The sequence below is a fragment of the Motacilla alba genome, chromosome 3 (assembly GCF_015832195.1).
Source record: "Motacilla alba alba isolate MOTALB_02 chromosome 3, Motacilla_alba_V1.0_pri, whole genome shotgun sequence".
NCBI lineage: Eukaryota > Metazoa > Chordata > Aves > Passeriformes > Motacillidae > Motacilla > Motacilla alba.
Window position 1 is genome coordinate 36,321,976 of NC_052018.1, and position 22,809 is coordinate 36,344,784.

General features: G+C 41.8%; 1 protein-coding gene across 2 annotated transcripts in view; it reads right to left on the bottom strand.

The window, feature by feature from the left end:
- Nucleotides 1-14,827: 14,827 nt before the first annotated feature.
- Nucleotides 14,828-22,809, bottom strand: part of RNGTT (RNA guanylyltransferase and 5'-phosphatase) — a 171,775-nt gene continuing 163,793 nt past the window's right edge. For both annotated transcript variants that reach the window (XM_038130525.1, XM_038130524.1), the window contains 2 exons: nt 20,519-20,642; nt 14,828-17,652 (listed from right to left, as the gene is read on the bottom strand). In XM_038130525.1, the coding sequence (XP_037986453.1) occupies nt 17,489-17,652; nt 20,519-20,642 (288 nt within the window). In that variant the 3' untranslated portion in view covers nt 14,828-17,488. The remainder of the gene's footprint in view (nt 17,653-20,518; nt 20,643-22,809) is intronic.

Sequence of the window (22,809 nt, forward strand, 5' to 3'; positions counted from 1 at the left end):
GAAAGGTCAGCTTTCCCTGAATCAGCAGGATATGGTGGGTGTGGGCGGAAGCCTCCAGACGGTCACCTCACAGTGACCAAGGCCATCACAGGCACAGGGGGTTTGTGAATCCCTCCTGCTTCCCTGAGCAGTTTTCAGTCTGGCAGCAAGGGCTGGATTTCAGCTTGAGACACTGACAGGCAGACTGGATGCCTTGGATGCCCTGGGGATCAGGAGAGTCGTGCCAAGAGAAACATGGATGTTTGCTGATTGTGCCTGCACCTCACTCTGCTCTACCACGAGCAAAGATGACTTATTTTCAGGGAAATGCTCAGTCACACTTACTGCGACTTTGGAGAAAAACTTTGAGGCTGCTCATGGGCAACTTGAGCATTCCCAAGAGTGGCAATTCCACTGCAGACTTTGTGCCATAGCTGAGCCCACTGGCATCCATGCCTGCTGGCTTGTCTGAAGGAGGCTGGCATCTGATTTCCAGCTGTGATGCACCATGTCACACGGGTCTCTGTGCCGTGGGGAAAGATGAATCTTCTGCTGAAGCACCAATCACTTTGCCAGGAGGTCTTGTGGTGCCATCAGTGGAAAGAATCACTTTTCAGGCTGTTGGGGTAAAGCAAGCAGCCAGTCAAAACCGCATGAACATGAACAGCAAGAGGGATGCGGCTGCCTCACAGAAGTGAGAGTGCAGCCAGCTGCCAAGGTGGCTGCCTGTGTGTCTCCATGATGCAGGGTCGTGGAACACCCCCAGGGGTCCATCCCTACCCTCCCAGGCCTCTGCCCACGGCTGGAAAGCACTGCAGAGGTACATGGACAGCATGCTGTGCCTCAAAACATCATTTGTGCTGGTGATTTGCTTTGGATGTCACAGGGCTGCTGGATTGTTTGCTCACAGCTCGTGATCCAGGATACAGGGCTGGTTGTCCCTTCATCTGGCATGGGACATCACTGGAGAGACAAAGGAGAGAGGGAAGGTGGGAATGGCTAAAGGATGAGCTACAAGGTGAATTTCACTGGGCTGGCCTGTCACTGAATTCTGCATGGCTGCTCTTTGCTTGAGTTGGGGATTCAGTTTGGCTGCTTTTTTGTTTTTCCCCCAAATGGAATTAGAGATATCCAAAGCAAGACATACAACAAAGGGTACCAGGGGGTATTTCTGGTCTATGAACAAATCTAAATAAATGCATCAGTATGGAAAGAATTGTGATCACTGCCTCTTATACTCATTGATGGTCTGACTGCAAGAAATTTTAACAGACTTCCTTTTTGTAATGTTTTCCAGAAGTTTCAAACAAAAGAGACTGAAAATAGTGCACAAAATTTAAAAAGAAGACACAAAAAATACCAAACACAAAACCACAAAAAACCCCACCAAAACAAAACAAAAGGCAACAAACCTCCAAACAGATATACTGGTATATGTTAGCTTTTCATACACAAACTTCCATGCATGCACACACACATATGTGCACATAAAATGGATTAGATTAATTCTGAAGTTTTCAAAAACAGCAGCTAAACTTTTTAAAAGCCAGAGGCAGCTGTATTCCCTTCAGAAATGATCTGGTAGGAAAATATCAAAAGCAGAATGTGCAGGCTTTTAAAGAAATGTGTAGGAGCAAAACGAGCTCATTTCTGTTTTAATCCAAATTGAATCATATGTCTTATGTCAAAGCTATAAAAAACAAGAAAGGTAAAAGAGGTAATTTATGTACTACAAACTTTTAAAAAATTTTGTGTTACATTATTTCCTTCTCTTTACACAAAAGAATCAAAAAAAAAAAAAAAAGGTATCAATTCCTAGCAAGAAAATTTCACCTCCTTCCTACCATTAAGAAGAAACTAAGGAAACACATCCTCCACTGGTATAGTCTGTTACAGCTCCTCAGGAATGAAAGGAAGTAGGACAGTTTCCAACAATGGAGGACACGATCCTCAGATCTTTAGTAAGTGAAAAAGCATCCTGTCTGGAACTATTTGGGAGAGAAAGCTTATCCAGAGCTAGCTAATAAAATACTTTCTGGGCTCTGTAAAGGAGCTCAGTTGATCCCGAGCAAATGCCATTGCCATTGACAGCCTGCGGGGGGAAGCGCCGCGTCCCCTGGCCCTTTTCCCCAGCCCTGGCGGAGCAGCGTGCGGGTCAGAGGAGCTGCCCGGCTGGCAGAGCTGCCATCTGTCCCCTTGGACACGACTGCCATTACGTAATGGCCCAGACTCGGCCAACTGACCAGGAGGCCCTGCAGAAGGAGGGCTCCCAGATGGCAGCCTGCTGCCGCCGTGGATGCTGAGCGCCCTGCTCCCTCCTCAGTCTGGGCAGCCCGGGGCAGGGACAGCATCCAGAACAGGGCTGCATGAAGTGCTTGGGTACCACGAGCCTGCTTCTTCCCTCTGCTTGTTCCCAGAGTCCTCAGGTCCTACTGGAGCAAGAGCCGAGTCTGTTATGCAGCAAGGGCTGTGCAGCAGACTCGGCTCTGAAAGATTGCAGTGAGCCAGGTAGTTCTGGAAAGCACGACACCCTCTGCATGCCCATCCTATCTGCAGGGCTCAGCTGGGACAGCTGGGACAGTCAGACACCCCACAAATGAGCCTGAGACTGGGCTAGGACACAAGGAGGATAGAAGACCTAAAGATCCCCGGGCAAGCTGAAAAGGTTCTAGTAGCCTTGGAGCCATAATCAGCTAAAAAACCTCAGCCACTGATGCAACAAAAGGATGGTGTCTGGCCCAGGGAGTATTTAGAGTGTGTAAATTGGGTTCCTGTAGGACATAGGCCTCCCACTGATATTACAGACAGCTTCAGAGCACCCAAGAGGCTGAAGACTCCAGCAGGGAGCCACATCCATCCAAACAATACAGACTCCCTGCTGCCTGCTCAGTACTTGCCTTGGTACATGAAGCAGGACCTGCCATCTCCCCCTCCATTGCTGCAAGTCAGGGTGTACGTGCTCATTGCTCTTGACACAGTGTGGTGGAAGGTGATGTCGTTTCAATCCACCACTGGTTTTTACCTCCTTCCCTTCTCAGAGCAGACTGAGAGATCTTCACTGCATGGCTTCTGTCAGTGGGTCCCAGGCCACCATGGGGGCTCCTGGACACAAGATCAGAAACTAATAAAAGAACAAAAATCCAAAACAGTTCTTGCAACTACCTCCTCCAGCTTCTTGCTTTCTCATCCCCCTCACTCTTGGGTTCTGCAGCAACAACAGCAGCAGCAGAATTTCTGTGAACAGAATAACACTGCAGAATTCAGGTTATCTCTGGAAAATCTTTCCAGAACAGTCTGAAGTGGCCACATGATTTTAGAGAAAGTGGGAGGATGTCACTTTCACTCAAAGGCCAAGATTAATGGCTGAGCTGGATCCATTAATCCTGTCTGAGCTGCACAGGTCTCTGCATCACCTGCCTGTCCAGGGAACATTGAAATATTAGCAAACTAATACAAAAACTATCATCACCCCAAGACGTGTTCATACCATGCTAAGAAACTATTCCATGCTTTTGCACAAATTATGTTGGCCTCTTACACTACCAAAGTAGCCTTTATTGAAGAGATTTAATCAGGTTCAGAACAAACAAAAGATCTTTTGAAAGGTCAGAAAATCCAAAAGATGTTTTGGATTTTATACAGAAAACTCTATAAAATCACTACCATAAAGAGAAAGATGTTTCTGTGCTGCTCTCTCTATTTATTTTCTGCATGTGAAATCAGTCAGTCATTTTGAATGCTTGATAAAATCAAGGACAATTAAACTAAATTGAGCTTTAATTTCAGACTGTGACATATGTCTACGGCTAAGTATTTCTTTCTGAAATGTCTGGAATTACTAACCAGCAGCACAAGCTAAGTTCAAATACCAGTCAAGGTGGGAAAAAGTTCTTCACTGATCAAAAAGCAGACAATAAAGTGTTGGAATACTTTGCACTACTCTCAGAACAGGACAAGGTCAAGCAGCAATGACCCAGCTAATGAGGAGTGCCACCTTTCTGTGCCAGAGGATAAATGAGCCCCATTGAGGGCTGAGCCCTCAGTATTCCTGAACAGCACCGGTGCCTGTGCTCCCAGCTTCCTGCACACTCAACATCACCTTCCTGAGCTGCATCACTGAAGATCTGTAGAGAAATGATCTTTTATTGGCGAAGGCACAGCTGCAACAATTGTTTTTAATTCCAGTATCAAATCCAACTTTCATATCTTATGATACCAAAACCACTTTTCTCTGCTTCCTATGTCTGTTGTACCTGCCTGTTACAGGGGCTGGCTCTTCCCCTCTGAGCAACTGGTGCTTCCCTGTGAACTGACCTGACAATTGGTGCTCCTGACAAAGTTTGCTTGTGCAGCAGACTTTATTGCCATCCTACATGAGCTCTGAGTTTGACTCTGCTCCTGCACCTTTGATGGCAGGTCTAGGCTGGTTGTTAGCCTGGCATGAAGTGATGTGCCTGCATGATTTTGATTGTGTTCTTTCCTTTCAAATCCTCAGATGACCTACGAGCAGAACAAAGCTTTTCCAGGCTGAGCAGATGGCTTGCAAAGGGATACTTTTTCAGGAAGGGCAGGCTGTGTTAATGACTTTTCCAAAGTTCCACCATCCCATTGCCAACAATGTCATTTCCAGAAAGTGAATCCCGTGGCAAGACAACAAGGAAAGATTATTTTAACAACACAGCACTATCTTCTGCCAATGTGAAAAAGTTGTAAAGACTCTGTGGATACACAAACAGTGATCCAGATGAGTTTTCTGCAGGTTCTGGATAGCTGAAGTCCCACAGAGGGGAGCTGAAGTGAGATGACTTGTACTTTCTGGAAAAGTCAAGTCAGTTGAGACTGAAGAGACTAACTGAATCATTTCATTGGAGACCACATGGATTCAGAAAAGGGTTTTGATTCCATCCAAACCCTCTCTTAATCACAGGAAGCTACAAAGGAGGATATTACACAGACTAGGGGAAAAAATTTCTATCAAACTCCTTATGAAGTTGCTCATTTGTGAAAAATCTATCCAGCTCAGTCTCTAAGGCACAATGGCTGGCAAGTCACTATTCAAATCCCCTCTGTCCAGTGACAGCTCTGTCACAGCAGAGGAGGTGTTAGATGTCTTACTAGAGGTTGGCAGAGCAACTTACAAAGGGAGCTGTGGGTCTTACCATTTCCCTCTCAGCCCTAACGAACACTCATGTCTAGAACAATAAAATCTCCTTTTCTCTGTGATGACTTTGAGAGAAAAACCACTTATGAAGCTGATTAAGATACAGCTCGGGTACAGTAACACCTTCTAATGTCTATTTCCATCTACCTTTGAAATGCAGGCTGCTACACAGAGGCAACCAAATGTCCTAGTTTAACCTCTTATGTGGTTATCAAATCAAAAGGAAGAACAATGAGAAATTCAGCAAATCAAAGGCTTCACAAGAGGGTTCAGGGACTTCAAAACAGCCTCTTCTCACATGCAACACTTGCATGGGAGAACAGGGGGAGGAAATGGTGTGTTCATCTCTCCAGTCAGTTTAGGACTTACTCCTGTAACTTTCTGACATTGTTTTCTATTATAACAAAACTTAATCCACTTCACAGGCGTGACTTATTATCAGTTCTATTTACAGCACAGAGTGCCAAGTAAAAAACCTTCTGCAATAAAGAAAGCTACTGCCTCAAAATCTCTTGACAGCAGGACCCCCTTTTTCCTATTATTTTTTTCTTGGAAAGATATAGAAATGCTCTTTGAATTATTAGCTGCTCAAGTAAATCAGAAAACAGCATATAAATAGGATTCACTTGCAAATGGAGGCAAAGCCAGACCCATGGAATATGTCAAAAGGGAGCATAATTATGCCCTGTTTTTAATGAGTGACAAAACTGTGCCATGAAATCTATAACCGAGGTATCAGAGAAATTTGCGACTCAGTGAAGCTGAAACAAATATTTAACTTTGCAGTATGCATAGACATGGCTGAGAAATTACCCAAAAATTTCTCAAAGAAACATCAAAGCAGTTAACTTCAATCACATTTTGCTGGGGCTGATATTCTCTTTCATTTTCAGAAAGTTTAGGGAATTAACAATGGTCTTGGCAAACATTTATTATGACAAGTTGGTATGCAGCCCTAGCTATAACAAGTATTCTTATTCCCTGGATCTCAGTGTACACATCATTCTTTCTGCCCACCAGCATTTTGGAACAGAGCCCTGTGTGTTGAGGAAGTTACAGCAATAGAAAACGCTACCCCCATATCCAGTCACATGGATGTCATAAAGCTGAATTCTTCTTTATCCAGAGGAATAGAGGAGGAACCAAGAAAAGCTAGACCAGCTCAACAGAATGTCTGGGAGCTGCCTCTGATCCTGCCTGGATACCTCATCCTGAACTTAGATTGATCTTCCCTTCAACAGGAGCCATCACAGCCACCTTGGTTGTAACAGTCTTCCCTCCTTCAGGACATTGAAGCCCTAGTCCAAAACATGGCTACAGAAGGTCTTGCCTTCGCATCACTGTGTTTTGATTTTAGATAGCTTGCTACACCTGGAGCAATCGATTTTTCCTCAATACTGAGCAGACTAAACAGAAACTGGCAGACTTTGCGAGCCACCAAAAGCTTTGAGTTGCCATTCAGGGAACATCAGATGTGGCAATGGTTTAGGCATCACAGACATGAAGGAATGAGACTGGGTTCCTGTGTGGGAAATTACACTGTTTTAAATATAAGGCCGAGATTGGAGATATTTTATTGAAAAATCATCTTCTGGTTACTCCAGGTTTTACGCACTTGTGGGTACTTCAGACCTTGCCTCCCTGGGAAAATGCAGGAAAATATTTTGGGCTGTCATGGAGGGTAATCTTGTACTCTGTCACAGGACCATGGCTCAGCAGAGAGAGCTGTAGGTTTTGCCATGGAAATAGCATTCCAAATAGCAACTTCTCTGACTTTTTATCCCCATTTGCAAAACAGGACAAGAACCACCTTGCAGGAGCATAATCCAATGTCAGTGAATACCTTTGTGACCCCAGAAGGGAGGGTACTCCAGAAACACAGAATGTTATTTTAAGCATTATTGCAAATGAATGCATTTGTGACTCCAATTAAAAACCTCTAAAAGACCACCTGCTTGTAGAACTTTGCGGTGCAATGGACGTTGACAATGGGCTTCTATAGATGCTATCTTTCAGATTTAATCTATATGTGCTGTATGTGCACATGAGACACTGCACAACAGCTGTTCACATGTTAGAAAGTAACTGTGGTATATTGGATGATGATTTGTTGACTAGTTAATTGCTGCCACTGAACATATTGTATGTACATTAGCTGTCCTGTTTTAATGAGAAACAGAACTCTTTAATGTTCCTCTTCTGACATTTTTTCATTTTTAATATGCAATTTAAAAATTACAAATGCAATCCTCAGAAGAGGTTGGACTAGACAGTCTCAGGAGGTGTCTTCCAATCTCAGCTATTCCACGACTTCATGAAAATATCTTGGAGTCTTTAAACAGCATCAGGGGGAATATCATCACCTGTGTGTGAACAGATACTTGAGACACCAACATGGCTGGTAGCACAAACAAGAATGAAGTGAGTCGCTTTTATCTCACACTTCAGCAGAAATGCCTTAATTACAAAATGTGAATGTGAGAGCTCACTGAGTGCCATTTCAGATAGGTGCTTGTCCCATGTAATTTGTAAATATTTCTCCTGAAAGGGAGGTATCAAAAGCCATTATCTGCCTACATTTCAGCTGGTCCCATCTTTCTGCACCTTACTCAACACCAGCACAATGAATGTGTCTCTGTAAAGGACTGAAAGAAAATTCCACATTGCCATCAAAAAGAGCACAAGGCTGAGCCTTGGGCATGTGTATCCCTGGGGAAGGGCACACACACGTGGCTGCCTGACCCTTGTGAGCCCTTGGAATAGTGTGACTTGTCACCACAATTGTGGTGGCACAAACTGGGGTCTGCATCTGTAAGTTTAGGCTTGGTGTTCCATTTGGCATGGTTGATGCTGACATTCTGCTCCACAAAAGAAAAAACAATACCCCACTCTCCCCTGTGGTTTCATGAGGACCACATCTACCTGAAAGTTACTTTGGTTGTTGCTTACCCAGTTTTTTGCTGTGCTGTAACTTTCTGTCAAGATTATCACCTGTGTTTCATGGAGTAAAGTCTAAACAAAACCTGCCATTTTATCTGCTAAACAAAATTTCTGGTTTGTGATACAAAATGGCTTAGCTGGCATCCCATGGCCTGGAACAATACATGCAAGCTTGTGGTGTAGGTCACCTTTAGCCGGGATCGTGGCGCTGATCACCCGCCTGAATGTCACAATGAATTCTGTCACTAAAATACCTGCAGCTGGGCACAAGGGAGGTGGTGTGACACTCTGATACCATTTATTTTAATGAACAACAGGCACTCTTTAAATGTGAATTGAGTTCCATTGCCATTTAGAATCTATCCAGGAACTTGAAAACAAGAGTCTTAGCGCTTCCAGTCTCTGGGCTGAAGCAATTTGCACGGAGTACTGCAAGCTATTTTCAAGGCTCATCTAACAAAGATGAAAAAATTCAGTTTATGAAAAGTGCAGAAAAGACTTCCTGAATTCTGCCTGCTGACTGTTGTACTGAAGAGCACATGGTGTGTGTGGATAATCTGGACATTGCATTGCCATTGCTGATCACCATTTACCCCACAGACTAGCTGGCCAGCATCTAGCAAGCAAAGAATCCTCACATGCTTTTTGTAGCACAACAAACCTGGACTTGGTGGTCTGAGAGGTCCTAAAAAAACCCACTTTAATAGTTTTATGATTCTAAGGTACATCACAAGAGGTGACAACCCTTCAGCTGTCAGTCCATTTGCTTTAGCACAGTGGAGAGGGGATAAAGGACTAGAACCAGTTCACTCGGGAAATGAAGCCCTGCTGCTGTGAGGGGGGAGGAACCAGTGGTAAGAAATTACTTCTCGAGAAAAGAGCATAATTGTGAGACATTTTGTAGTTGTAATGCCTCACGGATAGATTTGCATTTGCATATTACACACTAACCAGTCCCTGGTGCATCATTTAAACTCTCTTCACACAGGCAATGCTCTGTCAGTTTTCATAACCCAGCTGCCTGTACAGGAATTGTTCTGTTTTCCCTCCTGAAGCTGTATGTGAAAGCAGAAACATTCTGTGCTCACAACTGGCTTTGTGGGATAGGTATTTTTGTCAAATCTCCACAAACTCAGAAAATATTTTGCCTATGGATTGAACAGGAGCTGCTACATAATGCAGTAAATTTTGAATTTCATAATCAGTGAAAGCTGATCTTTTTCCTCCTTGAAGCTATCATTAGCAGATGTTGCAGGCATTTGGTATCTGCTGCACAGTGCTCCACAGAGACACAGGTACATAAGCTCAACTCTTTTCTCCATCAGTAGGGTGAGGAGTCCCAGTGTCACAGGCTGCTGTTCTCATTCCATTTCTGCAAGCCCCATGATCACTCCCTGTTCCTTCACAGCTCTGGGCCAGCATGACCAAATCTTAATGAGCATGTCTCTAATTTTCTGTGAAGCATCAAGAAGCCTCAGTGACACAAACAGATTTCAAAAGGACAACAGTTATTATACGCAAGCCACAAGGCCTTAGCGCTTGCTCAGCTACTCTGTGTCAAGGGCTCTGTGGCTTCTGTAAATTGAAGACAGAAGAGTCACAGGAGTTGGTAACTACAAAACTGTAGCTGAAAGTGACCTCCCTTTGCTTCAGACCTGTGTCCCTGCATGCCTGCTACCGATAGACTGTCAGCCCATTTCCACCAGTCAGGATGACCCAGCCATGCACTTCACCTCTCACTGGAGCTAAACAGACTCCCCTGTTCCCCTGGGATCAACTTGCCTTCCTTGATGATAAAATGGTGCCCTTGAGGGAAAGGAAGAGGGGTATTTTGCACCTCCTTCAGACACCTGTGCCTTTCTCCTCTAAAGCATCCAGCCCCAGTCCAGGGGACTGAGGAGCATTACCAAGCCACGCGGTCCAAAGCTGTGCAGTGGGGAAACACACACAAACCTGTCAGTGTCCAAATGTCTTGGCTCACCTCCATGGGGCAACGCTCTTGTAAGGTCATAATGGAAAAAGCCAATTTGTACTTTTACAGCTACAAATGCTGGAGGAGATTGGGCTGGAAAGGAGGGTGCAACAGCAGCCTTTTCCCTAATGCAGTCACACTGCTCCCGCTGTGCCTGGGGGGCTGCACCAGGAAGCTCATCCCACATGGAGGGAGAGCCCAGCACCACTTCTAATGGGGGCAGCAGACACAGCAACAGGAAGTCACCATCCTCATTTAGCTACGTGCACTTTTGAAAAATGACTTGGCTGTGACACCAGAACCAAAAGAGTTTGTGTTTTTCTGCCTGACGCTTGTAAGAGGAAGCAAAAGGCCAGCTGCTGGTTACATCAGCTGGCACAGGCTCCTCTTAGCTTCAGGGATAAAACACACAGATTTGATGAAAGCAGCAAATGGTGAAATGCACAAAGCCAACCATGGCTGCTTCAAACTACAGCATTTACCTGCTGTAGATTATTTTTGCAGAATAGTAGCAAGTCACTGACTCACATGGATAAGTATTACCTGGCAGCAGAATTATCATCGATTTCATGCAATTGATTTCTCAGCCAAAGAGTAACATACTAAATCTTTTCTGTTAAAAGAACAAACTGCCATGGTAGGAGAAAGTAAATTATTCTGGAAGACCACAGCCTAAAGACCAGAAAACCTTTCAGAGATCTTTTTCACTGCCTGATGGAGGAAAGAGACTTGTTTTGCTCCTTAGTGCTTTCCAAGCAGTTATTTCATGGGTCTCAAACCTCCATGTTGTCAAACCAGAATTCTTCATTAAAAAGATCTTGCATACAATAGTCTATCAACTGAACCAAAGGAGATTATATGTACTAAAATATACAATGAAACAGGACTGACTACCAAGCAAACTGACAGGAGGAATTCAAACTAAGATTGTTTTTCTATTCTTATCTTACCTTATTATAAGTCAGAGCTTTTGTTTACCCTGGAAAGAGACATGTTTCTGGTTTTGCACTCCTTCTGTGCCAGTCTGAATGTGTTCCCTTGTTCCTGCAATGCCAGGCCTCTCAGCAGACTTGTTTTTCTCTTGGTCTACTTCATCAGAAATACTACATAGCCATGTTTGTGGCCCATTTATGAAGCTTCATAATCTGGAGTTCACCGGAACAGTATTTGGCAAAGACAGCTGCCTGGTATTTATCCTTTTACCTCTCTAGTCCTGGAGTCTGCTCAGTTCTTCATCTGAAATTAATACATACACAGGTAAAATGTGTGTATTCCTATTGGCAGGATATGAGGTAAGAGGAAAGTGGAGCATGTAATGCGCTGGCCCCACATGCCCCAACTTGAGAGTCCAATCTGCCCTTGCCATGCAGCCAGGGCAGGCAGCAGGAAGGCCAAGGCCATACCCAGCTGCTGCAACAGTAAAATCTGTCACAAGGAGCTCTATTGCCTCTGCACATGGGTTTATAGAACATGGATTTACCTAAAAAGGGCTCAAAAGTGTCTCCATGCTCCTGTGCTCTGATGCAGAGATGTGTCTCACACTCACTCTGCTACTCCCAGTGATCTGGGAACGTGCTCATGCCCAAGGATGTAACTGTAACCCCAAGCTTTTGGAGCTCAGGAATGGCATAGCTGTTAGAAGAAAAATGTCCTGACTGTAACTCTGCCTTTTTAGGGCCTCATCATGAACATGCTGGCTCTTGGTCCTCCCTCACTGCTGCCAGGCCTCTCTCTCAGCAGTGCACCTGAGTCTCATGGCTCCAGGGTAGCTCCTCACCCCTCACACCAGCCCTTGCTCCTTCTCTTGTTCTGCTTCCCCCGCTCAGCAACTTTTCCTGTGTAAATGCCTCTTTTCTCAGTATGATGTCTGCTCTGCTCTCATCTTTCTACTGAAGTTCCCTACTCCTAGTGCCATCTCACTTTTACTCTACGTGTTCCCTTCCTCTTCCAAACATGAGGTACGATCAGTCCTGGTTGCCTTTCATGCCCCTTCCTCCACAAAACTTGTAGCATCTGTATGGTGTCCTCCAGGTGTATTGTTGCCTGGTCTCCAGTTGCTCCCACTTCAATGCACTGATTTCCTGGCCACAGAAACACTCAGCATTCCCTTCTGCACCCACAGCAATCTGTGGAAATTTGTACTCTTCTTCCAAGCTTTTTCTGTTGAATCATCTTACCTTTTTAAACGGATTTTTTTTACTATTTGGATTAAAGTTTCCCATGCATTGATGATTAAATTAGTTCAGAAACTTTTGAAGTATGTTTTAATAACAAAATACTGTTCCTCCAGTGTTACGTACTTGGCATTTATACAGATCTATTTCATATGATAATGTTATCGTCTCCCCACATTAGAGAAAGTTCTGAGTAGAAGAGTTAATCAAAACTTAATTTTCTCAAAGTATCATAGATGAATGCTCCTGAACCCAATTAGTATGCTTTCTGCTAGTCAAATAGACACAAAGATACTGAGGGTGGAGGAAGGAGAAAGGAGAGATGAACAGTATTTCTGATGAACTAAATTCCTATAATGGGAGTAGATTTGACTATAATTTGATTGAAAAATGCCTATTGTTTTTACATCCAATGCTAAGTGGAAATGGTTTGCACTTAAATTTTACTTTAGGTTTCTTTGTAACACCCAAAGAAAGTATTATTACTGTTCCCTCATCAAGTTCAGTCTTCTGTATTTTCAGACTTTTGGAAAGGTTCATGCTCACATGCTCCCCCCCATTGCTGACTCTGGATTGAAATAAACCAGATTAAAATGAGCCCTGACTGAGGGAAAACTGTTTTGTAAATGTCTCAATCAACCTCCAACCTCAACCCTACAGATCTCTGCAGAAGCTCAGCAGACTCTCACCAGGGAAGCAGGGAGAGCGCTAACCTATACTCCCACTGCAAACATTAACTAATTTATCCAGATGTCAGTGTAAAGAGTATGTCTTACCTTTATTTGTACATGAAATAGGGAGATGGGGCCATGAGGGAGGGAAGGGGAAAAGAGCTCCTTGCTCATACAATGAATACTGTCACAGCTGGTAGATGCTGCTTTGATTTCCCTGTGCAAGCGTGACTGACAGGGACAGTACTGTCCTACCATCGATCCTCGAGGCTGGCATCATGCAGGGATGAGTGTACAGGCTCCGAGTGGAGCACTGCCCTCAAAGCAACTGGGGGGGTCAGTCACAGGGCACAGGTTTCCCTCAGCCTCACACCTGATTGTAGGACAAGTGGAGAAGCAGGTAGGTAGGTGTAAGGAGGAACCCAAGCTTGGGGAACTACGCCAGAAGCACAGGGCATAGAAACTTGACACTGAAAACAAAGGGGTACGGGTGAAATCTAGCCCCTGCAGGGTTTGTGAGCCTTGGAAGCTGCAGCAGCCCCCAGGCAAAGTGAGAGCAAACCTCATGCTGTAGCATAGGACAGAAGTGGTCTGGCTATTTAAGGTATTTCAGGTGAATGTTACTCCCATTCAAGTTAGCAGGACTCCTTGGATTTAGCAGCAGCTGTGTGGGGCTGGGCTGCTGGCTAGTGTTAAACCATGACAGAGGACTACAGGAAAGCAATATAATCTATTGAAAATAAATAGCTCTTGACCAACTAATTGGATATTTTTAATGACCTTATAAATTTAACTGACGCTGCAAGAGTTTCAATGCTATGAAATATTTAACACTTTGCTCACAAAACCCTAACAACACTGGGGAGTCACATAAAATGTGACATATCATACTGATTGAGAAAGAATTGAGAGGAAGCACTGAAGAGATAAAAATCTGCATGAGAGATGCAAGAGGAACAAATCTGATTTCAGCTCCCTTTCTCTCTCTGCTGAGTATAGATGAATCCTAGGAAATTACCTTGCTGTGCCATCACCTTTGAGAATACTCTGAGGTTGTAAGAGACAATTATGCCTTACACATTATGCAAATATAAAGTCACACCTCTTAGGCACAGAAGTGAAGAGCTGCCATGCAGAGGAGCAGGGATCCTGAAAGACTGCTCCAGTGAAAAACCGAGCCAACAAAAACTACACAGTGTGACGTGCTGGCCCAGGCACATCAATCCCCCTCCTTAATACCCACAGAGCAGGGGACTGAGCAGGGGATAGAGAAGCTACCATACCTCTCCTGGTGTGCTCAAATGTCAGATCTGGTTTGGCATTTGCACTGAAGCACTGCAAAGTCAGAAACGGTTGAGAGAAGCACCACAAGAATTGTACACATAACGAGAACATAACAGCAGTGGAGGCAGGATCTTAATTAGAAAGAAATTATAAAAATCAAGATAGGCTTTTTAGCTCCTGAAATGTGCCACCTAGACAGCTGCAGCTTGAAAAAGGAAACTGCTTTATTACAATACAAGTCCAGGGGCTGATCCAAGTAGGTGGGCTACCAGCTGTAGGGTCATGCTGAATGATAAATTGTCAGGGAAGACTCCAACAGACCTCTTGCACAACTTTTCAGGCAGCTGCACTTAACACTGAATGGACAAGCTACACAACATTTGCCTGTCATAGAATATGTACTTCAGGCACCAATTGGTTTCCTAGGCTCTATTTGCAGCAAAATCAAATTGCACTTTAAAAGGGCACAATGGATCATGGCCACCGCTGGGCTGGAGGGCTCCTACCTCAGAGAAAAGCCACTGAAAAATGTGGATCATTTTTTTGGAGGACTAAACAACAGTAACACTGAGGTATCCTTGTACTTTGCACTGGTACCACAGTACCACTGGAAAGGCATCAGAAGCAAATACATCTTTAGGGAAAGTATTTTAAACCATTGACTTTATTAAAATACATAATACACGGTTTTTAGAGGAATGTACTTACATTTTCTGGAAACTCCACTGAACCCAAATTTTAATTATATATTTAACAAATGACAAAACAGTGGATGAAATCATGCTGTACACCAAAGAGTAGACAAGTTAGGGTATTGTTTTTCACCATCATCATTATTTTCCTGGCACAGACTCTTCTTTGCTTTTTAGCTTCAATTTCTTGAACATCTAGTAGCAGAGAAAGGAGGTTTATGTTTCTCACGGCATTAAACCCATCTGGTCCAAGTGAAAGTCCATTTGTTTTCACCACCTTCATTCAAACCTTCCCCAGGAGCCTCCCCTTCCAGAAAAGCAAAGGTGATTGACCTCTCTGAAAAGCTACAGGTCGCAGTGCAAGACGAGTTCGACAGTCAAATGTGAACGTGGAGCTCTGTACCTTCTCAGAATCATTACTCTTTCAAAATATCCATTTCAAACCAAGAGTGGGAAAAAAGACACTGTCAAAATACAAGGGCCAAAACACATACATGGATTTAGTGGAATGCACATGGAAGATAGCTTGCAGTGCTGCAGCTCTGAAGTAAAAGGTAAATCAGAAGCCAGGTCTTGTTGAAATACAAGATGCAAGAGCTGGGAAGGAGAAAGATGGAAATAACCTGGACACATTCCTAAAAAATAAAATGTCCTAACCTCACGGAGAAGGCTGTAATTATCATACACACTGCAATTGCCATGAACCATGGAGATCAGTGACAAAGTGTATGTTATGACAATCTCACTGACAAGTATAATCTGGGGGAAATTATTCATACCGAGCAAAGAAATAATTAACTGTGTGTTTCACTGCAAGATGCACAGAGGATGCATAGGTTTTCACATCAAATTAATAAGGCTCTTTTTAAGAGATCATTTTGCAACCTTGCATAGGTGATATTATATCTTTTCAATAGATAATGTGCAGAAACTATGTACAGTTGAAAAAAAGAACTTTGATGAAAGCATTTTTTCCCCTCAAGTTTTACCGTAGTATAAAAAGTAACTTATATAACTCCTTCAGTTCTCTAAAACACATATGGAATATCCCAGAAAGAGAAACCAGGAACACCATCTAAATGATGCTATGTGCATTTATACAACAGGTTGAAACAACCAGAGAAGCCACCACAAAGCAAGTCATAAAGTTTTCATATAGAAAAAAACAAAACCAGGAATAAATTTTGTTTACAAACATGAAAACTCATTTGAACAGAAATGCATTTTAGTTATAACAAATTAATGACCTTCACTAATCAGACTACTGAATGCATGGATGACTCACACACTAAGTAAATGATAGAAAGAGCCAATTCAATCCCTGCTTGATAAATGGACAGTAAACTTTAAAATCTGCATTTGGTTTCCAATTAATCCCAGCTCAGAACAACTCCTCCCTTAGACAGCCAGACGGCAGCTTCTCAAAACTAATATTATGAACATCTGCCAGTCTGCTGCAACAAAAGCTATTAGGGCATTCATGTGCTTCTTCATTTGGTAAGAAAGAAAGTCAGCCAGAGGATGAGCACAGTGCCACAGTACAGCCAACCCCATCTTCAAAAATGAGCGTCCTGTTCCCTGGGACACTCATCCACCGCCCCAAAATGACTTATTTTTGCCCTGCAATTATGTAAATCAAAAGACTTCCTGTCTGATGTGGCTCTCTTCCTCTGACATTACCTTCTCCTTTACACAGGAGCTGCCTGGCATTTGTTTTGCCATTTTGTGCCTGGATGCAAGACTTCATTATCAGCGCTGCTTATTACTCTTGAGTATCACAGTGATGTGTACTTTTCAGAAGTATTTACAATGGTATCACTGTGGAGAACTAAGCCCTGTACTAGAAACAGTCTCTTTAACAGAGACCTTAATACTAAAGATTTGGTACATTTCTGATCTACAGATAACAAGGCAAAGCTAAAATCAGCCCACTATACATTTGGCATTAGGTTCAGACATGGGGAAAAAGCAAACATCCAGCACATTCCCTTGTTTCAAAGGGATGCTATTTACAAGAAGAATTCACTTTTTTAATATTTCAACAACAAAAACCCAGCTAATTTTGAAATTAGAGTAACCTAAGGCGGCTTAGTTTTTAATCAACAGAGAACACAAACAATGTTGCTGTTTGCTGTTAAACACAAATCTCAGAAATGCAGGGAAACTATGATCTGTTATACTACGGGTGACAAATCACAGCCAGTTTAATAACAACAGTAAAAAAAACACTTCTGCTTTTTTTAAACACAGCTCCTAAAAAGTACAGCATCCCAGTATTTCCTCAGTTCCAGACTGCTGACATTATAAATTAAAGGTGAAAAGAGATCCATATATAAACAAGGCAGCTTTCCACTGACTTCATTGTACTTGGTTCTTGTCTAAACCTTTGGAAATTTAATCTTCAAATACCATAAGGTAAGGTTGAATTTATCAGTTACAAAACAACGTCCATTTGTATGTGGAATTCAGAAAAACAAAACAAAACTAAAACCAAACTCAAAAAAATACACACAAACAAGTATTTAGAGCAATCCATATCTCTGTTTTCCCAGCCTTGACACTTGCGTGTCACCTTCTGGAGAACTGTACACACACGATCCTCTGAGAGCAAGGCCCTATGTTATGGTACGAGGCCTTTTGGGCGGCGGGGGTGGCATGAGTTCAGTGTCAGGATCAAGGTGGTGCTTCCGCGTCTGTCCTTGGGAAGCTGCTGCACATCTGTCAATGAACTCAAACAGCATCTCCTTCGTCACTGGATTCTGGATGCTGTTGCAGACAGCTGGGAACAAAGAACACATTCTCATCTAACTAAACTGATTTGTTTTAGTCGACACTTCAATAACTTCACCCCCTCTTGGCAAAATAACAACATACTCTGGCTCAAGTATTAAGCCTTCGGTGCACGCTTTGACAAGGTGGTTGTGTCTGGAGTCACGAATCTCTGCTCTGCCCCCCAGAGAGCAAAGCAATGCCGTGGGCCTCTACTCTCATGGGAATCTCTCTTTCTAAAACAAACTTAAGGCATATGTGTGTGTAAGGCTTCCTGAAGCAACTATAAAACCACCAAGAAATGACATCCTATTAAGGCAAGGAACAGCAACAAGGGTCTTGTGAGACACGGCTTTGAAACACACATCAAATCCAAGTGGATGGAAACAAGACTGGCTTCTAACATTGAAAATGTCTGAATTATGGTAACTTATTTTTTTCACCAGTAAGTACTATAAATACCCTAAACCTGCAATGTGCACTCTTTTTTTTTTTTTTTTAACCCATATATCCTCATGGGGCAGAAAGACTTGACACCAAGCAAATGGCATGTCTAGACCATCAGACCATATGATGGAGAAGCAGCCATGGTGATGTGCGGTGGCCAAGGCTCATATGTAGAGGCACTCTTGGGGTACTTAACACAACTCCCCAGACCAGTTTGTAAGTCACGGTCCATGGGATTTTATGGAACAAACAAATAGGCTTACTTCACTTCAAACAAATGAAATATTTTAATGCCTTCCTATGTAACTTTGTATTCCCCTAATTAATCCTCCTGAGAGACTTAGAGGAGAAAAAAAAAGGAAAAAAGGAGCATGAAATTAAGTGGGAATCCTACAACTATCTTGGAAGAAAGCACAAAATGATTAGAGGGTAATTGATAACATGTAAGGGCTGGCCACAGTAAGGATGCAATTTCCATGCAAAACAATCTACTGACCCCCTAGAGTATTAAGTGTTAGGACTCCTTAAAATGTACTTGAAATGCAGCATTGTTATGAATAACAATGATTCTCAAAAACATTCTTTCCTGCAGAACACCAGAACCAAAGGATTACTTTACAATTAATAAAGCACCTTTCTAGAATTATTTTTCTCACTATTTTTGGTGAAAAGGTGCTTTAAGAGTTGCACAGTATTTGACGTTAGCAGTTGGGAAGCATTATGATTACCAGTAATTTAGGAACAGAATTCCAGTCTCATGACAACTGCTGTAACTCATGTAACTGGTGTATCAACTTTTGAGCACTGCCTTAACTTGACCACTCAAAAAGACCTCCTGTTTTCAATTTGAAAGGTAACAAAGTCCAAAAGAAAGATTCAGACAGATGCTTATTTTGTTGCTATTTCAACCATGCGGAAAAATAAACAGAATTTTTCATCAAGAGAAAGCTAACAGAGGAGAGAGGATCTAGAGAAAGAAGCCTCAAATGATAAAAGTTTAACTTTTGGAGATTTTGAAAAATGATCAAAAGCAAAAATTCAAAGCCAAAAGAAAGCTTTCTGTTCTGAAATTTCCTATAGAAAAATTGAAATATATCTTAAAATTCTTCCTGTGGCATTTTATTTTCTTTTAATTTTAATTTTTAGGAAGTCCACCATGTTTTAGGAGAAAAAAGGTCAGGAATAACAAAACTACTCTACAAATGGAGAAAATGAGAGGAGAAAAAGGACAAATACATATGCTCTTAAGAATGAAGGACATAAGAATATGCAATTCATTAAAAAAAAAGAAAGAAAAAAAAAAAGAAAATAACAGAGAAAGCTCCAGGGAAAACTCTATTGAACCTATTGGAACACTAAGGTGAACCAGAGAAGAAAAATTTAGGTCATGGTCACAAAGAGATGTCGTACTTGTATGACTTTTGTGGTCAATCCCTCTTTCCGGACAGGACTGCTCAGCAAGTATTTCAGCTACATTCTGTGCTAGTTCCCTAAGGTGCCAACAGATTTATTATCTCCTAGCAAAATGACCACATTGTGTTTATTCAAGAAAATCTACTCATTGCTCAGGCAGAAATACAAGTAGAAGGGTCTAGAGAAAATCCTACATCAGTCCTAGTAATTAGCACGGTCTTAAATATGATTAAATTTCATTTTGGCATTTAACAAAAGTCAGTATCAATATGTTTATTGCTACTCATCCTTGCACACACTTCTACTCAAACTCTTACACTTTATCTCAAAGTAAATATCATTCTTTGATTTACAATATTTCGCAAAATATTTTTTGGTAGAGGAGGATAAAACTTTTGCAACTCTGCATAAATATACCCTCACCTTTCATTAGTTTCCCTGCTTCATTGTTTGTGTAACTATTGTTGAAACCCAAGATGACATTTTTCTCCTATTAATTTTCTAGCCCATCTGCCAAATAATGGTTTTGGCATTCTAATGGATTTTTTGTTTAACTAATTCCACTCATAATGTGCCACTTTGCATTACATCCCAGCAAGCCAACACAATGCTAGGCACTGATGTCAGCTGAAGCAATGCTATTGTAAATAAAAACTTTCTTGGCTCTGACTTGAAAGGCATGCCCTGCCATTTAAAGTCATCTTTGCACAAGTGTTTGCAGTTCTGCAAAGACTTAGGCACTTGATTCTTGATTCTGTGTTGCCTGTTAAATTCTGTATCAGAGTATTGGTTTGACTGACTTTATTAAATAACCCTGCAGCCAGAGGATTCCTGCTGCCTAAAAACTAGTGATGACATAAGCATTTGCAAGATGAGGCACTACTTTAATAAGTTAGGGGAGCCAGGACTCCGACCAGAAATAAGAACACAGAGTGCCTTTCCTACTTAAAACATAACAGAGGTAAAACATTAAAATTTTAGCCTGAGAAACTTCTAAAGCAAATTGTTCTACTCACCCATGGCAGTGCTGTAGGCGTTTGGAAAGCTTTTGTCTATCCTCTGTCTCATGAAGACCCAGCTGTTGTTCTCAAACTTGCACTCTATAATTTTGTTGTCGTACTGTTTGAGTTCTTTTGTCACCTGTACAAAAAAAAAATTGTTTCGGATAAACAGATTTTAATTCACAATTTTTTCTTTCTTTTAGGCATAAATAATAGAAGATCAAAAGCTGTCCTGCATTTTTCAGCAACATGCCTCCATCCTACACAAAAAAATTGCACAGAATACATCTCCATTTTACACATGCTCAGCTACTTAACATTTAAAGAATACTTTTCAAATTTGCTGTCAATATTCAGCAATTATATTATGCTAAAACATCAGCAGTGCTAACAGAGGGGGGGAAAAAGTCACTTCTGGCCCAAATGCAAATAGGTTTCCATGGGAATAAACTGCTTCCAGTTTAAGTGCTACTGCCAGCCTAAGTGCACGAAATGTATTATCCATGTTTCATCAACCTTCTTTGTTGAAGGTCTCACAGTAAAATGTCAGATTTCAATACTGGAAAAAGCTTACAAAAATAATTTCACTCTTTACGTGACTGGGTTTTTTTCTTATCTTCTTTTCTTTTTTCTTCACTAGTCTTTAAAAATTAAGATTGTAACTTCAAAATAATGCAGACTTTCAAATGGCATATATTCTAAATCTCCTTCAGGCCTCTCCTTATTGATTCATAGATTTGTCAGCAGCCAATATCCTGAGCTATTTGTCTTTCTATTTAGCAACGCTGTGTGGTTTGGAAATGTAGTTTATATGCATTGGACTTCGTAGTTGTTTTGGCTACTTCATCTTATGCATCCTAATCTATGATACAATGCAAAAATTTTCATGTAACCATGGTAACCTGAGAACCTTATCTAACGCTTTAACAATTTTACCCATATACTTCACTTTGTTCCAAAGAGCCTCTTAGCAGTATGAAGCTGTATTTAACTGCTATTTAGTTGCTACAGTTTACCAAGAAAAAACTGTACAAGGTAATGTAACACTTTGGATTCCAGATCTTATGCATAGGCGCTCTCATAAAAAGGAGGTGGTTATTGCAATTCATTAGCATAATTTTTCACCTCTGTTGTCTACTTGCTCCTGAGCAGTGACACAGGAATTTACTACTGTCAGAGAGATGCAGATTTGAAAAAGGCCATAGCTGTCTCCAGACAGCTTAATAGCGTATACAGTGGAAAAACCCGTGAACCCCTTTTCCATTAACTCCCAGATAAAGACAATTAATAATGGAAATGGTTCTGAGCATGGATCAAGTCCTCCTATACTGCACAGTGCAAGATTTGATAAGCAGAATCCTAACATTGTTGGTATTTAATCTGAATACTTGTGTTCACTCCTGGATAAGGAGCCCTAGGATTCTACTTGTCAAGTGAACATGGAACTTCAAGAAAATGTTGTAGAACTTGCTTTCAATTGAGTCCTGTCCTGCTGCAGGACTGACAGAGTTTGAGTCAGGTTTTCATGTCACACACTATTCTTTATCCATTCCAGCACCTGCAAAGAGTTTTTTCCTTCAAATCATTTACTATTTAAATGAAGTTTGTATCTTCTGTTGACCATTAGATTATTGCTCAGATTAGCAATCTTTTCCTTTGCCAAACGCTCTACACAGCACTGCACTTCTTCCATCTGGACTGAAAAGCTACTTGCAGTCCAGAGGTTTGACTGACATGTGTTTATGGATGCATTCTGTTTCATTAGGTGTATGCAGGAAAACACAACACCCTTTCCAGTGTACTGTGGATACACAAAGCCAGGAAGAAACTCCTGGCTGCGCAGTGCCTTGGGAAGGTATATTATTTTGAAAACAGCTGCCTAGTGGAAGTGGGGACAGCAGGGGGTATGGCCACATGTCTGATTTTCTGCCAAAGCAGGAAAATATTAGAAAGATCACCTGATAGAGAAGGAAATGGATAAAATTGCAGGTAATGACTTCAACTAACCACCCACCTCCTAAGGTTTTCTCATGGCTTATCATTCTTCAAGTGTTCAGATGCTCAGAATAGCAATAAATTAGAGGGCAGCTTTATCTGACTGTGGCAATTAAGCAATATTATTAACTATCAAGAGACTTGCTTGGCCATTCATTAGCAATCTGGAAGATGGATCTTTCCACAAAATATGAACACCTGCCAAAGCATTGACTTAAATGAATTTTCCCATTAGAAAACTGGTGATCAGAGCCTTCAACGATTGCAAGTTGTAGTAATCACAAAGGAAAAAAATACAGCACCTACCATTC